The sequence below is a fragment of the Moschus berezovskii genome, chromosome 20, assembly GCF_049115385.1.
Source record: "Moschus berezovskii isolate FMDL1 chromosome 20, NW_MosBer_1.0, whole genome shotgun sequence".
Lineage (NCBI taxonomy): Eukaryota > Metazoa > Chordata > Mammalia > Artiodactyla > Moschidae > Moschus > Moschus berezovskii.
Window position 1 is genome coordinate 46,573,545 of NC_142479.1, and position 13,961 is coordinate 46,587,505.

General features: G+C 61.9%; 1 protein-coding gene across 1 annotated transcript in view; it reads right to left on the minus strand.

Moving 5' to 3' along the window:
- The window catches only part of MYO15A (myosin XVA), a 46,374-nt gene that overhangs the window by 19,292 nt on the left and 13,121 nt on the right, over positions 1-13,961 (minus strand). Inside the window, exons 13-41 of the mRNA XM_055396663.2 lie at positions 13,692-13,750; positions 13,495-13,618; positions 12,491-12,586; positions 11,944-12,075; positions 11,308-11,433; positions 10,538-10,615; positions 9,966-10,114; positions 9,812-9,857; positions 9,520-9,644; positions 8,924-9,041; positions 8,449-8,624; positions 7,905-7,989; positions 7,004-7,057; positions 6,826-6,907; positions 6,620-6,750; positions 6,106-6,201; positions 4,752-4,987; positions 3,301-3,464; positions 2,990-3,062; positions 2,613-2,801; positions 2,295-2,443; positions 2,088-2,194; positions 1,783-1,903; positions 1,525-1,592; positions 1,361-1,438; positions 1,025-1,205; positions 808-940; positions 407-512; positions 233-305 (exon numbers count right to left, since the gene is read on the minus strand). Of these exons, the coding sequence (XP_055252638.2) occupies positions 233-305; positions 407-512; positions 808-940; positions 1,025-1,205; positions 1,361-1,438; positions 1,525-1,592; positions 1,783-1,903; positions 2,088-2,194; positions 2,295-2,443; positions 2,613-2,801; positions 2,990-3,062; positions 3,301-3,464; positions 4,752-4,987; positions 6,106-6,201; positions 6,620-6,750; positions 6,826-6,907; positions 7,004-7,057; positions 7,905-7,989; positions 8,449-8,624; positions 8,924-9,041; positions 9,520-9,644; positions 9,812-9,857; positions 9,966-10,114; positions 10,538-10,615; positions 11,308-11,433; positions 11,944-12,075; positions 12,491-12,586; positions 13,495-13,618; positions 13,692-13,750 (3,355 nt within the window). The remainder of the gene's footprint in view (positions 1-232; positions 306-406; positions 513-807; positions 941-1,024; positions 1,206-1,360; positions 1,439-1,524; positions 1,593-1,782; positions 1,904-2,087; positions 2,195-2,294; positions 2,444-2,612; positions 2,802-2,989; positions 3,063-3,300; positions 3,465-4,751; positions 4,988-6,105; positions 6,202-6,619; positions 6,751-6,825; positions 6,908-7,003; positions 7,058-7,904; positions 7,990-8,448; positions 8,625-8,923; positions 9,042-9,519; positions 9,645-9,811; positions 9,858-9,965; positions 10,115-10,537; positions 10,616-11,307; positions 11,434-11,943; positions 12,076-12,490; positions 12,587-13,494; positions 13,619-13,691; positions 13,751-13,961) is intronic.

The following is a 13,961-nucleotide window of genomic DNA, read 5'->3' on the forward strand; positions in this document are numbered from 1 at the left end:
AGTACTGTGTTGAAGAGCCTGAGTGAGGATTTAGAGTGGGCCTGGCCTGAAATCAGTGCCATGCAAATGCTGATACAATTGCACGAACATCTACATAGTGTGTCCACACAGGCCCAGGGATATGGACACACACGCCACCATCATGCAGACCAAGACTCACCCGTGCTCATACCGTCTAACTCCTGCACTCAGACACCTGCCCTCGGGCCCCTCCCTCCCTCCTGGCCCTCACCTGGAGCAGGCCTCACGGATGGCCGCTGTGTGCTGGTCACTGGCTTCACCAAGGCCACGGCCTCTCTTGGGACCTGTCCCCACAAAGATGGCCCACCACAGTACACAGAGGCTCCCCCAGAGGCCCCCCTTTGTCTTCTGTTCCGCCTGGGCCCCAGCAGCCCCAGCCCCTCACCTGGGTGCCTGGTGCTGCCGCCGGGGGGCTCATCTGCCCCTTCAGGATCGTCAGGGCCTCCTCATGGGGATCAGGCCGCTTTACGAACACTCTCCCGCCGTCCCTCCTGGGGAGCGGGATGCTGAGCCTCCTCTTCACAGCCACACAGTCCCACCCAGGACCTTCCTCTCCCCCATCACTGTACACGATAACCCCGAGAGGACCAGAGACAGGCATGGGGTCACACACAACCCCTAGAGAGTGATCTTGGCCTCCCTCTGCCCTGGGGGGGTCTCATCCGGACCACCTGGGTGAACAGACACTCCCTAAAGGCTGCTGGGCAGGGTGCTGTGAGCCCAGCAGACAGGCACACGGGGAGGCGGCCATGCAAGAGGGCCACAGGGCTGTGTGGGTGGGCTGACCTGAGGGCCTCGGGCCGGCCCCCCCGGGGCAGCTGCTGGTGCTGCCTGACGATGTCCTTGATCTGCTGCGTGGGTTGCGGGAAGTGCTCCGAGTTGAGGGTTGAGGACCGAACCGGCTCCAGGCAGGGCGAGGCTGTGGCAGGGCATGGTATAGGGGGCAGGTGAGTCCACCTTCCCGTCCCATCTTGGGAAGCCCCTGCTGCAACAGGACACTCACTGCTTTCTGGAGAAGCCCAGCCCTGAGGCAGAATGGGGGCAGCCACAGGCTTGGTGGGGGGCCTTGGGGCCTTGGCTAGGGAGGCGGGGACCGCAGGCTTCGGAGCAGAGCGCAGGAGCACGGGCTTGGCTGGGGGTCCAGTGCCTACGAACTTCGGCCGGGCCTCTGACGCTAAGGGTTTCTGTGGAGAGCAGAGTGTGAGGAGGGCTTCCTGAGTCACGTCAGTCTGCTCTCAGGAACCCCACGTTGGCCCAGGAGAGGCGGAGGGGGCTCTTGGTTCAGAGAGGTGCAGCGATGCCCTGGGGCAACACAGCACTCATGGGGGGCCAGGCTCACCTCTAGGGGGAAGGGTCTCGGGGTGGGACTCAGGGGCTGCTGTTGGAGTGCCATGGCCTGCAGGGTCATCTCCCGGGCCTGCAGAGAGTGGGGGTGAGCGGGTAGGCCCAGGCTTGGGCCCCACAGGGCCCCCCGGCAGGACACCCCAGTCCCCTGGCACTCACCAGCAGCACGGCCTGCTTGTGGATGAAGGCTTGCTGCAGGGCCAATGTGGAGGCGTCCAGGCCTGGAACTGGGGTGACCGGGTCAGGGGGCACAGATCCAGAGATGAGGGAGGTAGGGGTGGGAATTCCCTACCCTGCCCACCCTGCCGGCTCACCCCCCAAGCCTGAGGCTGCCTCTGTTCTAGGGCTGAAGCTGCCCTGAGCACCGCGGGGCCCTGCCGAGCCTAACCCTGAACCCGACCTGGAGTAGGCACTGACTTGGCTTTGGCTTTGGTTCTGGGGGTCTCCTGGGGGGGCCTTCAGTGCTGCTGCTCCCATCTCCACCAGGCTGGCCTCCCCCTTTCATGCGGTAGGCAATGGCTGTTGGCTTTTCCAGGTCCTGGGGGGCAGATGGCTCAAGTGACCGTCCCAATGCCATGCTCCCCAGACTCCAAGGCAACGGGAACCTGACACCGCCACCACCTCCTCCCAGGGACTCCCCTCCGGCCACCGCAGGGCCCGACTGCAAGAGGCTCCTGTGCAGGCACACTGCTCTGGCCTTCAGAGGCCCGCTGCGTCCCTACCGTGTTCCCGTAGGACAGCACAGGGTCGAAGAGACTGTCCAGGTAGCAGTCCAGCCCCTTGTGGGGCACAGCGGGCTCTCCAAGGCTGTCCGAGTCTGCTTGGGTTGGGGGAGAGTCAAATTCTCTCCTCCTGCTGATCACTCCTCTCGCCCCCAGGCTCCCTCCCCACCAGAGACAGTGGCTACTGCTGGTGGACCTTGAGGGTCACTGTCCCTCTCTGAGGGTCAGTCTCCCCATTTGTACCGTTCTCATTGTGGCTGCAGTACCCATTCGAGTCGGCCACTACAGGCACGAGCCCCTGGGGCTGGGGCTTGGTGGGTGCGTCATCGTCTGAGTCCCAGCTGTTCCTGAACACCCTAGGGGATGGGGAACACAGCAGCTGAGCCCCCCGGCAGACCCTCCTCTGTGCCCCAGAGTTCTCCCTTTGAAGGTAGGCCCCCTCCCTGAAGACCTCAAAGTTCAAGTTCAGCTCACAGCCACCAGCATGCAGGAGGGGGGCCTCGGACTGGGAGAGGCCACCTCTACCTGAGGCCTCCCCTGCAGGCCAGGGGCCCCTCCGCACCCACGAGGAAGTAGGCTTTCCGTCGAGGGAACTCCCTGAGCAGCTCGAGGTCCGACACCAGGTCCAGCACGTAGTCGTGGCCAGCCAGCTCTGCCCACTGGACCCCATTCTTCATGGCCACCGTCCAGCCTCGCCAGCCATCGACCAGCCCCCTGGTGATAGCACGGGGAGGGATGGGAATGAGGGACGGCGCCAAGAGGTACCGCCCGGGGAGACCCTGGATGGAGCCAGACACATGACTGGAGCGGACCCTCCGGGACTGGGGGACCTGGCCTCCCGCCCCCACTTCTCCTTCCCGGGTGTGCAGGGGTGTGCTGGGCGGGGCATCCCAGGAGCCAACCTGTGTTTCAGAATGTCTCCGGCCACCTCCTCCCCCGTACTCCAGGAGTGCACCGGGCAGGAGAACTGGTCACCTGGGCAGCAGTGGGTGTGGGCTTAGCCCCAAGCATCTGCAGCCGGTCCTGCCGCCTCCCCGCTCTCGTCCTGGGCCCTGATTGCGCGTCCTCACGGGCCTGCTCCCAGCCCCAGTCCAGGTCCTGCCCCCTCCCCCAACACTGACCTCTCTCCAGGCTGCTCACAGAAGGGCCACCCAGCTTCTCCTAACCCCAGGCTCTGCTGCCCTTCCACGGGAGGCAGGGGAGGGCGGCTCACCGTTGAAGCAGCCCACATCCAGTGCCATGCCAGCCTTCTCCTGGGTGGCTGTCCACTCAAGCTGAGTCGGAGGGAAGGTGCGGGCAGCCCCAGAGACCATGGCCTGCATGAGGCGATGCTGACACACAGCCTGGAAGCCACCCTGCCCATGATCAGACACAAACCTGGCAGGTAGGAATTGGAGCAAGGATGAGGCTAGCCAGACGTGGGGGATACCCTGAGACTAGTCAGGGATGCCCAGGCCAGCCCAGAGCTCCAGAGCTCTGAAGTTGGGGTGCCAATGATTAGGGCAGCTTGGAGCTCCCAGGCTAAGCTGAAGGCATCCAGGCCAGCCAGGGGTACCTCAAACCAGTAGGAGTCCAAGGACACCAAAAAGGTTCCAGGCAGGCCCAACTAAGCTCAACGGAGCAAAATGTCATTGCCAGGATGGGGCCTGCAGGAGATGTGAGCAAAGACCTGGCCTCCGGGGACTTCTTCCATTTTACCAGGCCAACCGGGTGGTCATCAGTCCTCTCTGAGCCTGCCACCGAGTTCACAGATGGCTGTGGGTGGTTCCAGCTGACCCAGGGTCAACCAGCCTGCTCCCTGCCAGGGGCGGGGACTCCTGGTGCCCAGCTCCCCGCCCTTCCCCGCTGCTGGTGGCCTGTGGCTACCACAGGGAAGCTAGAGTCATGTCCACCAGAAGCCCAGCGGGCAGGTAGTGGCCCTGCCTCCAGCAGAGTCCCAGGGAGCTGCCCCTACTGCGCTGAGCTCGGGAAGGCTCTGCATGCTCTGCAGCTTACAGCCACTGGTGGGTCCAGTTACTATCCCCAATTCCCAGGTCAGGACAGAGGCTCAGAGAGAGGCAGTGAGTTGCCCCAGGTCACACAGCAGGAAAATCAGAGCTAGGTTTTGCACTGAGGGCCTGCTTGAGCTCTTTCCCATGCAAATCAACCTTGTCACCAAGGAGGGGAACATCGCCATCACCTTAACGTGATCAGGCCGCTGACAATGGCCGCGCTTACAAAGCGCTTTACCACCAGCCTGTCTGCTCGGAGTTTCACGTGTGTTTGCATGGTTAATCTTCACACAGCCTGATGGAGGTACTCTTACCATCCTCATTTTATGGGTGTGGAAACAGGCTCAGAGAGGTTATTTAAATTGCCCAAGGTCACACAGCTTATATGTGGCTGAGCTGGGATGTGAACACAGACTATTGGAATCTACACGCCTAACGACCCTGCTGCAACCCACTGCCCACCACGTGAGAGGTCAGTACCTCTCTTCCAGATTCCCCACACCCTGGTCCGGCCACCACTGAGTTCTGGAAGCCCTGTATCCAGTCTTGTCTGACCCCTGCCCTCTGATGTGAAGCCCTGGGCCAGCCCCCGAGCCTGAGCTTCCAGGCACAGAGCCTCCCTCCTGCCTGGCCTGGCATCTGCCCCGGGCCCTGGCCCCCCAGCTCCACTCACTTGAGCAGGTATTTGTCCAGGCGCGGGGACGGTGCGAAGCCGCCTAGGCAGATGGCCAGCAGGAGCCAGCCCCGCTCGGCGTTGTGGGCGCTAGGGTTGCGCCACACCTGGTTGGCCAGCTGTGCCAGGATCTCGTCCCGCAGCTCGGGCACTGCCAGTCCCTTCTGCACGATGTAGCTCCCGAAGACGTGGTCCCGGGCGCCGTGCAGCTGGGGGTCGCCCATGAAACGTAGGATCTGGCCACAAGCAGATTCTCCTGGGCCTCTCAGAGGGCTGTTCCCACCGGTCCCCACCCCTTCATATGCATTCCTCACATGTCCTTCCCAAGTCCCCCTGCCCATATAAAATTTCCCCACAGTAAAATTCTAACAGGCTTGTGCATGCTAAATCGCTTAAATGGTGTCTGACTCTTGTGATCCTATGGGCTGCAGCCCGCCAGACTCCTCTGTCCATGGGATTCTCCAGGCAAAAATACTTAAGTGGGTTGCCATGCTCTCCTCTAAGGGATCTTCCCAACCCATAGATCGAACCCGCGTCACTTACATCTCCTGCATTGGTAGGCGAGTTCTTTACCATTAGTGCCACCTGGGAAGCCAGCCTGGCTTACCCTGGACCAAGTGACCAGGGCTTGGGGAAAGTCAAGTTTCTCCTGCTCATGAACCTTCTACAGCCCCAGCCCTCTCCACATCCTGGCCTCCAGCAGGTCCCTCACCTCCGGCTCTATCCAGGCCCTAGAAGGCACTTTCTAGCATGCGTACCCAACCACATCCTCCCATAGAAGCACCATCCGTGGCTCCCTTGGGCCCCTGAGAGCCCAACCTCAGCTCTGGGCTTGTTGGTCAAGGCCTTCTACCCCTCTGGCCTTACTCTCCTGAGTCTCTGTTCTGACCATGGCAACTTCTCTCCTCTCTACCCCTCCACACGCCCTGGCTGGGAGACTCTGCTGCCTCCTTCCTCTCCAGCTCAGATGCCCCCTCCTCCAGGAAGCCTCCCCTGACTCTACCCAGGGCTGCATGTGGGGCCTTGTCTGGGCTCCCCAATCCCCATCCCCTGCTCTGTCCACAGGAGTGGGTCACTCATTAGGTCTTCTCTGCCTCCCCTTTCAGACGAGGCTCTATTCTGGAAGCTCCAGAGGGCTGGGAGGCAGCCATGTTGCCGAGACAACTGAGAGAAGACAGGCCCCCATCCCCAGACCCCACCCCAGAGAGGAGGACAGACACTGCCTCCCAGAAGTCCCTCCTCCAAGGGCTCAGGGCCTGGGCTGGTGGAGGGTCCAGGGGAGCAGCACGGGGGTCTCCTGTCTGGCCTCAGGGCTGGGGCTGTGATTTGGAAGGTGGTCTGTGCAGACTCGTACCAGCTTGAAGATGCCCACGGCCTCCGCATGGTACTCCACTGGCAGCCGCGTGAGGGGTGTCCTCAGGGGCACGGTCAGCATCCCGAAGGCAGGCTCCTGGGCACAGAGCAGACACTTGGGCACAGAGCTGGGAGGCAGGGGCACCTCCAGACCCGCTGCTCTAGGCTGGGTGGGGGCACACGAGCCTGAGGTGCCCGGGCTCTGGTCCGCAGCATGCAGACGGAGATGCAGTGCATCAGGGCAGAGCCCCCCCAAGACACCCCCGGAGGGCAGGAGATGAGCAGCGGGGGCGATGTGCTGAGGGTCCACTCACTGCTTGTCAGGTTTCTGAAATGTTTCCAAACAGCCACTGCCCGAGCCCCTGAGGGCCCCCCACCACCCAGGTCCCCGGAGCCCCCAGACTCCTCATGACCCAGCAACTGGAGGGCTCGGGCCTGCTCTCAAAGGGGGTGGCCAGGAGTCGGCCGTATCCGAGGACAATGCCAGCTGTCACTGTGTCTCCTCCAGCTCTTACCTTGAAGTGACACCGGACAAACCTGGCCATGGGGTAGTTGTTGATGTCCAGGGGCAGCGTGACCCGGGGCTCGGCCCGAAGCCGGGGAGTCCGCACAAGGGCCACACGGGGCCCCTGGGCTGTCCTGAGGCCTGTGGACAGAGGAGGCCTGAGGGGCCTGGCCCCCTGGCCAGCCCGCCCTCCAACACCGCCCAGCACTGACATACTCGCCACGGCTCGCAAGAGCCCAGCCAGCTCCACCGGGACCTCCAGGTGCCCCACGGCCACCAGCTGCCGCTTGCTCAGCTCCTGGGGTTCAGCACAGGGTGAGGGGACAGGCCTGCCACACCCCCACCTGCCGGCCTCCCTTCCTGTCCCCCGCAGCTGCCTGGACCCCACACCCACCTCCTGCTCCCGCAGCCATGCCGCCTCCACCCGGAGCCTCCGCTCCGCCCTCAGCTGCAGGAGAGCAGACGGTCAAGGCGGGCAGCAGAGGGCAGAGGGGACGGCGGCCCCAGGCCCACCTCACAGACGGGGGAGGCAGTGGTGTGGCCAGAGAAATGGGTGTGGGGGGAAGAGAGCAAGAGACTCAGGCAGAGGGCAGAGCAGTGACGCTTTGGGGAAGGAGAGACACACAGGATGTCAGAGAGCAGCAGAGAGGTGTGTTTTGGGGCCACTCCCTGGAAAGTGTTAGTGCTTCAGTCGAGTCCAACCCTTTGTGACACCCCATGGACTGTAGCCCGCCAGTTTCCTCTCTCTGGGGATTCCCCAGGCAAGAATACTGGAGTGGGTTGCCAATTCCTTCTCCAGGGAATCTTCCTGACCCAGGGATTGAACCCGCATGGCCCACATTGCAGGTGGATTCTCTACCGTCGTGGGGCTACCAGAGAAGCACCTCCCTGCTGCCCCACAAAACTCCAGCAAAGGCACACAGCTCCTCGGGGCTACATTGTCTGGCTGTGGAAATGTGACAACAGGCCAAGACCAGCACGAAGACAAGGGCAAAACCAGAGCGAGTGCTGCTCAGGCCTCCAGATTCTAACCGTGCCCGGTTACGGGGTTACATGCCCGGTTACAGGGCCCTGCTGTGAGCCCTGTGCCAGGCCACACCCTCCCTGCAGCCTCTCAGTCAACCCCTGCACACGCCAAGGGGTGGGTGAGGAGAGCAGGGCTAGAGAGGGACGAGTGGGGACCGAACCCAAGCCTGTCCAGGCCAAATGCCTCCTCCCCGTCCCTGCCTCCCCATGGACCCTGACGGGGCAGGCCTGGTTCCGGGGGGGAGGGACCAGAGCCCAGCCTACAGCACCTTGAGGTAACGCCGGTGGCTCGTATACGTGTGCACCAGGGCCCGGAACTTCACCAGACGCCTCCTCATCTGCTGATACCGCTGCCTGGGGCACGGAGAAGAGGAGAAGAGGTTTTGAGTAGGAGGGCCGGGGGGCAAGGGTCATGGGTGACCATGGGGAAGAGATGCCTACACCCGCCTTGTTGGGGTGTCAGTGTCCACACTTCAGTCTGGGACCCAACGCAAAAAGGGAAACAGACTCAGAGAGGGGCAGCGACTCGGCCAAGGTCACACAGCAAATGGAGTGGCAGGGCCTGTTGGCAGTCTCAGGATATGGGAGATGCAGGGTGGGGCCCCTCTTGGTTGGATGGATTTCTACCCACCAGTCACAAGGACCAGGGGGTGGGAGGGAAAGACACACAGACTCTGATCACCCTTCCCACAAAGGCCCCTACTCTCAGCTTGCATGTCTCTGGGAATGGGGAACTTACTACCCAAGTTCAGGCTCGGCCTTCCTGGGGCCTGCACAGAAACCCAGGGAGCCTTGCCCGCTCTGGGCCTGCACCTGGCCAGGTAGCCGCGGGCCCGGCTCTGCAGCAGGATGATCTTGCGGCGTAGGGAGCGGAAACGGCGCTGGACAAAGAAGCCGCGGAGGCAGCGCTGTAGCGTGAGTGCCGCCAGGCTCAGGACGTGGTCCCGCATGCCCTCTAGCAGCTGGTGCAAGTGCTCCTTCAGGAAGAGCTGGGGGCAGCAGGCGAGCGCTGAGGCTGAGAGCCCCGGGCACTGCCTGGGCCCACCCTCCCCAGGAGTCCCTGGAGACAGAGGACAGGCCAGCCCCGGATCGGGCAGAGGACGGCCAAGTCTGGAGAGGTGGGGAAGGCAGGACGGTGAATCGGACAGTGAAAGCGGCCAAGGCAGAGTCTGGAGGTGGGATTAGCATCCATGCCCCAGCTCGGCTGGATGGCCTCCGGCCTGGGCACTTATGAGCCCACAATCTCCAGCCACAGGGCACCCAGGGGCTGAGCGTGGGTAGGACTCACCTTGCTGACACCAACACAATACATATTTGGTGTGACCGTGCATAGGCGGCTCAGCACTGACACACACATGTCCCCACTGGCTGGCAGGTTGTGCTGGAGGGCCACTAGACAGCGGTACCTGCAGGCCCCAAACCCAGCGTGGGGCTATTGGACCCATCTGGCTGCCTGCTAGACCTCAGGGTCACCACCCAACCCCTGTCTCCGGGAGGCCTAGGTCCCAGCAGAGCCTTTACTCATAGTCTCTTCTAACCAGAAAAGGGCTTTCTGTCCCAAGGCTACTTGAAAAGAGCATTAAACGATAATAAATGGTTTCAGTAGAAGAAAATGCTTTAACGCCATCTGCTGGAAACTTGTCATATTAGTAATAGCTATGAAAACCACTTCTCTTTGGAATCAACACAAACATAATAAAACTATAAAAAATGCAAAGTAGTAAATATATCTGCCACATAACAGCTAGTATGTGGTGGTCTTGTGTAGTGCACAATCTGAGCAACTGTGCATGGCCAGCCCTATTCTCCCTGGGTTGTGAATTCCTGGGCCATGGGGGGCTGGGTAGGGGTCTGCAGAGCTCAGGAAGCATCAGACCAAGGTACCTGTCGATGAACATCTGGAAGGGCAGCCGCACTGGAAAGCCCTCCTTCCGAATCCGCACAGTCTCCAGCAGCCCTGAATAGCGTAACTGGGCCGTCACCACATCACACTCAAAGAGGCCTGGCTCCTGGGGGAGGGCCCAGAGAGGAAGCCTGCATATCGGCCCAAGCATGTGCAATGATCTCCACGGTGGGCTGGGCAGATGGGAGGTCCACAGAGGCAAAACCACTCACCCAAGGTCACACAGCATGGGGAGAGGACTTGGCTCCCCCAGGGGCCCTTGCCATCACATACCTTCTTATGGTTGGGCTTCAGACACCGGACGAACAAGGGGTTACACCTGGGCAGAGTCGAGAGGAGGGCAGTGTGAGGCCCTGGGGATGGAGGGTGCTTGCCCCCAGGGTCACAAGGTGGGGGCACCTGCCACACCGCACCCTGCCACACCCACCTCTCCATCTTTTCCACCAGGTCCAGAAGTGACTGCTGGAACTTGGCGGCCACCGTGTGTGCCTTGTAGAGCCGGGAGACAGAGCTGCTCTTGCCCAGGCGCTGAGGGGCAGCCTGCAGGGCATGGCTGGAGAAGAGGTGTGCTACCACCTGGGCCAGCAGTCAAGGTCAAGGTGCCAGGAGACGGAAGGGGAAGGGCCCAGAGGCAGAAATAGGAGGGAAATGGACAGACAGAAAGAGAAAGGGGAAGAACAAGAGGCATCGGTCTCTGGACCCGGAGGTCAGAAAGTGACTGCTGGACCCCTGCCCTGACTGAAGGCCATGCCCTCCCGGCTGGCATTCTTCTCAAGTCAGGGTGCTCATGCCTTGCAAGCGGCCCGCCTGTGGGGGGACATGGGGCACTGTCTCCATGCCTGGCCCCGAGGGGGACGTGGAGGCCGAGAGGAGGTGGGAGTAGGAGAACCACTCAGGGAGGGATAGGCTGGGGTGAGCCAGTGGATGGACCAAGCTGGGAAAGGGGTCTGACGGTGGGCCGGGTGCTCCGGGGGGGCCGGGGCGGCGAAGCTCGCTCACCCGAGTCCGGCTCCGCACAAACAGGTCCAGCACGTCCTGGCGCACCTGGTCGTGGTTCTTGTCCAGGAACTTGTGCACCTAGAGGGGGCAGGGGAGGGCAGTTCGGCGTGGACCTACCCCAGCAGCTTGGGAGACAGGTGGAAGGCTAACCCATCCAGGCTGTGTGCACTGCCTGCTTCCCTCCTCCTGCCTCCTCCTTACAGTGGGTCAGGGGCTCACGGGCCCAGGTGACCCTGGCCCTGTCCCCCTAGGCCTCGGTCTCCCTGTCTGTCCGGAGAGGGACAGGCCCCTCCGTCTGCTATGGTTCCCCCCCTTCCTGTCCCACTGTCCTCTCCACTCCCTGGGGAGGGGGAGAGGGGGCAGTAGCCACATGCCCAGTCCACGTCGTGGCCCATCCTCAGGGAAGACTCTGTCCTGTGCCCACTCTAGAGATGAGGAAAATGAGGCCCAGTTGGGGCAGAGGCTTAGAATCCTGGTCTGAGACACCTCAGGGCAGGAAAGAGCCAAGATGACAGCAGTAACAGCGGTCACTACTGATGGGTGCTCCTCTTCACCATGTCTGCCGAGCCCTGGCCTTCTTCACTCACCCCGGGAGATGGGCACTATCTAGTGTTCGCACTCTTCTGATGAGAAAGCTGAGGCTCAGAGAGGTAGAGGGACTTGGCCGAGATCACACAGCCGAGGATCAGCAGGGCCAGGCTGCAACAGGTCTGGGTTTCTCTGGCATGGGGACTGGGACTGGAGGCCGTGTGGGCCACTCGGGATCTCACCTGGTAGGTGACTTTGCCCGCATAGTGCTTGATGGTGAACTCGGGCAGCGGCATCTTGGGCTTGGAGTAGAGTGGGTTGGCGCCGTGGTGGTAATGGCACTTCTGCAGAAACGTGTGGTCTGTGGCCTGGGGGCAGGCAGGGGTCAGCAGGTGGGCAAGGCCTGGGCATGCAGTAGCTGCCTGGTGGCAAATTCTCCAGCCCTGACTGGTCCCCTGCAAGCTGCAGGGAGGAGGAGCAAGTCCCTGCTCCCCTGGCTGCCCGCTGCTCAGTATGGACAACTTGAATGGACCCTGAGGAAGGGTGGGCTCCCAGCTGCCTTCCCTCCAGCCCACCTGTCTCTGCTCTCTCTAGTCCCACTGACCGGAGCACCCATACTACTCTCGTGTTTTCCAATCAGAATCTGAGGCCCAACCCCAAGGTCACCTCCTCCAGGAAGACTTCTATGACTTCACGGGCTGGCAAAGCCTCTCCTCCAGAGCCCCCATCCAGCCTCAATCACCCCAGGTCTGAAACCCCAGGTTGGGTGTCCTGAGCCCCCAATCCGAGGCCAGAACAGAGTGGAGTGCAGGACTCGGGCCCAGTGGGGACACGGGCTCAGAGTGCTGCACACCCCAAGCAGTGTACTCAGCGCACACCTGGGGGAAGCAGCACTGGTCATCGAGAATGCGCAGGATGCCGTAGGGCTTCAGCGAAAGGAGGTTGATGCAGGGCTGGTTGTCGGCGAAGGTGACCTCTCGCCAGTCGATCTGTTCACGCATGTACTCTTCCTGTGGACAGCGGTCCTCAGCCTCCAGCCCCACCCAGTGCCTCTAACCCTGTCCCCCAGGTGGACACCATCCAGAGGGGCCGAGCCGGGGCACCTCCACCTGCACCTCTCCCAGCACAGGGAGCTCACTCCCAGCAGGGCAGCACAACACGAGCCACCTCTGGGCATTGCTCATCCCCAGCCTGGATGGCCCTGCGAGGGTGAGGGAAGGCTCTTCTCTGGGCTCAGCACCCTCACGCCTATGCCTCCAGAGCAGGGCCTATGCACATGCTGTTCCCTAGCTCAGAGCGCCTTGCCCTCCACTGGGTCTACAGACGACCTCTCATTTGTCCTTAAAGAGGCAGCACAGCCTCTCTGCCTCCGAGGAGGCCCAGCGGCTGGCAGGACAGGACAGAGCGCAGACAGAGGCTTCTCACCTGCTCCTCCTGGAAAACGATCTTGTTGAAGAGGTACTGGAGGCTCTCGTTCGCATAGTTTATACACAGCTGCTCGAAGCTGTTGAAGCTCAGGTCCTGCCAGATGGGCAGAGAGGCTGGGCCCTGCACTTCTGTGGCTAGCAGCCCATCTGTCCCCACCCAGGGCCTGCCCACCCCCCCTTCCCCATGCAGGCTTATCCCCGCCTTCCACAACCACAACTTCAGCAAGCTGGAGCCTTGCGCACAGACCCTCTGCTCAGACCCCTTGGGGGCTCCCTCTGGGCACAGGTGAGAGTCCAGTGGTTCAGGAACCATGGGAGGTGGCCCAGGTCGTGGCTGAAGCCCAGGCCCTGGAACCGTCTACCTGGGTTCCGACCCTGGGTCTGCCACTTTCTACCCGAAGTGCCTCAGCTTCCCCATCTGTAAAATGGGGATGACAGTGCCCACCTCCCAGGCGACTGTCAAGATTAAGTGAGTAACAAGCCAAGAGCTCAAAACAGCAGCCGGCACATAACAGGTGCCATGGGAACCTCAGCGGCCACTTCTGCTGTTCTGATCTTGCCTGTCTTTCTCCACATCCCCCACTCTGACCCCCCAAATGACTTCCAGCTCCCCACACCCCTGAGCCTTTGCATGACTGTTCTCTCCAACTCAAATGCCTTGACTGGCTCTTAAGGAATCAGCTCAGGACATCTCCAGGAAGACTTCCCTGATGCCTGCCCAGCTAGGGAACTTCTCCAGGTTCCCCTAGCACCAGGATGCCTCTGTTATGGCTCTGACCACATGTGTTTGTCTGCGTCTATCCACTGGAATCCCACCCAGTCCCTCCTGGAAGCACCCCAAGGGTAGCGCCCAGGTCTGGTCCATTCTGGGGTCCCCCGTGTCACCCGCAGAGCCTGGCACCCAGAAGCCCCAGGAAGTGCTTGTGGGTGAATTGAGGGAGATGTTAATGGGAGAGGGCCCTGAACAGTTAATGGCACTAGAGCCTCCCCCTGGAGCCCCACCTCAAAGCCATAGATGTCCAGGACAGCAATGGACAGCGCGTCCTTCTGTGGGGACACCAGTGCGTTGACCCTGGCGATGAGCCAGCCGAACAGCAATGCATACAGGACCTTGGCGATGGCATCCCTGGAGCAGAGAGGTGTTAAGGGGGCAGGCACAGCGAGGAGGCGGGGGGTCTCAGGTGGGGCTGCGGCCTCACCTGGCGTCCACGGCACTCTCCACCGTCAGGGGGGTGAAGATCTTCTCTCTCATGGTCTCCTGGGTTGTGGGGGGAGGTGGGCTCTGAGTGACAGTGTGCTGGCCACCACCTCTGGGAAGTCTCCAGAGAACTGGGTGGGGGGCATGGGACGGGGATCGCGGAGCTGGTGTGACTGGTCTCAGGCACAACCAGGGGACAGGACGCAGACCCTCATCCCTCTGCTGCCTGGCTTGCTGATGGTGGGGGCTGCCCCCACGGTCAGGGAGATAG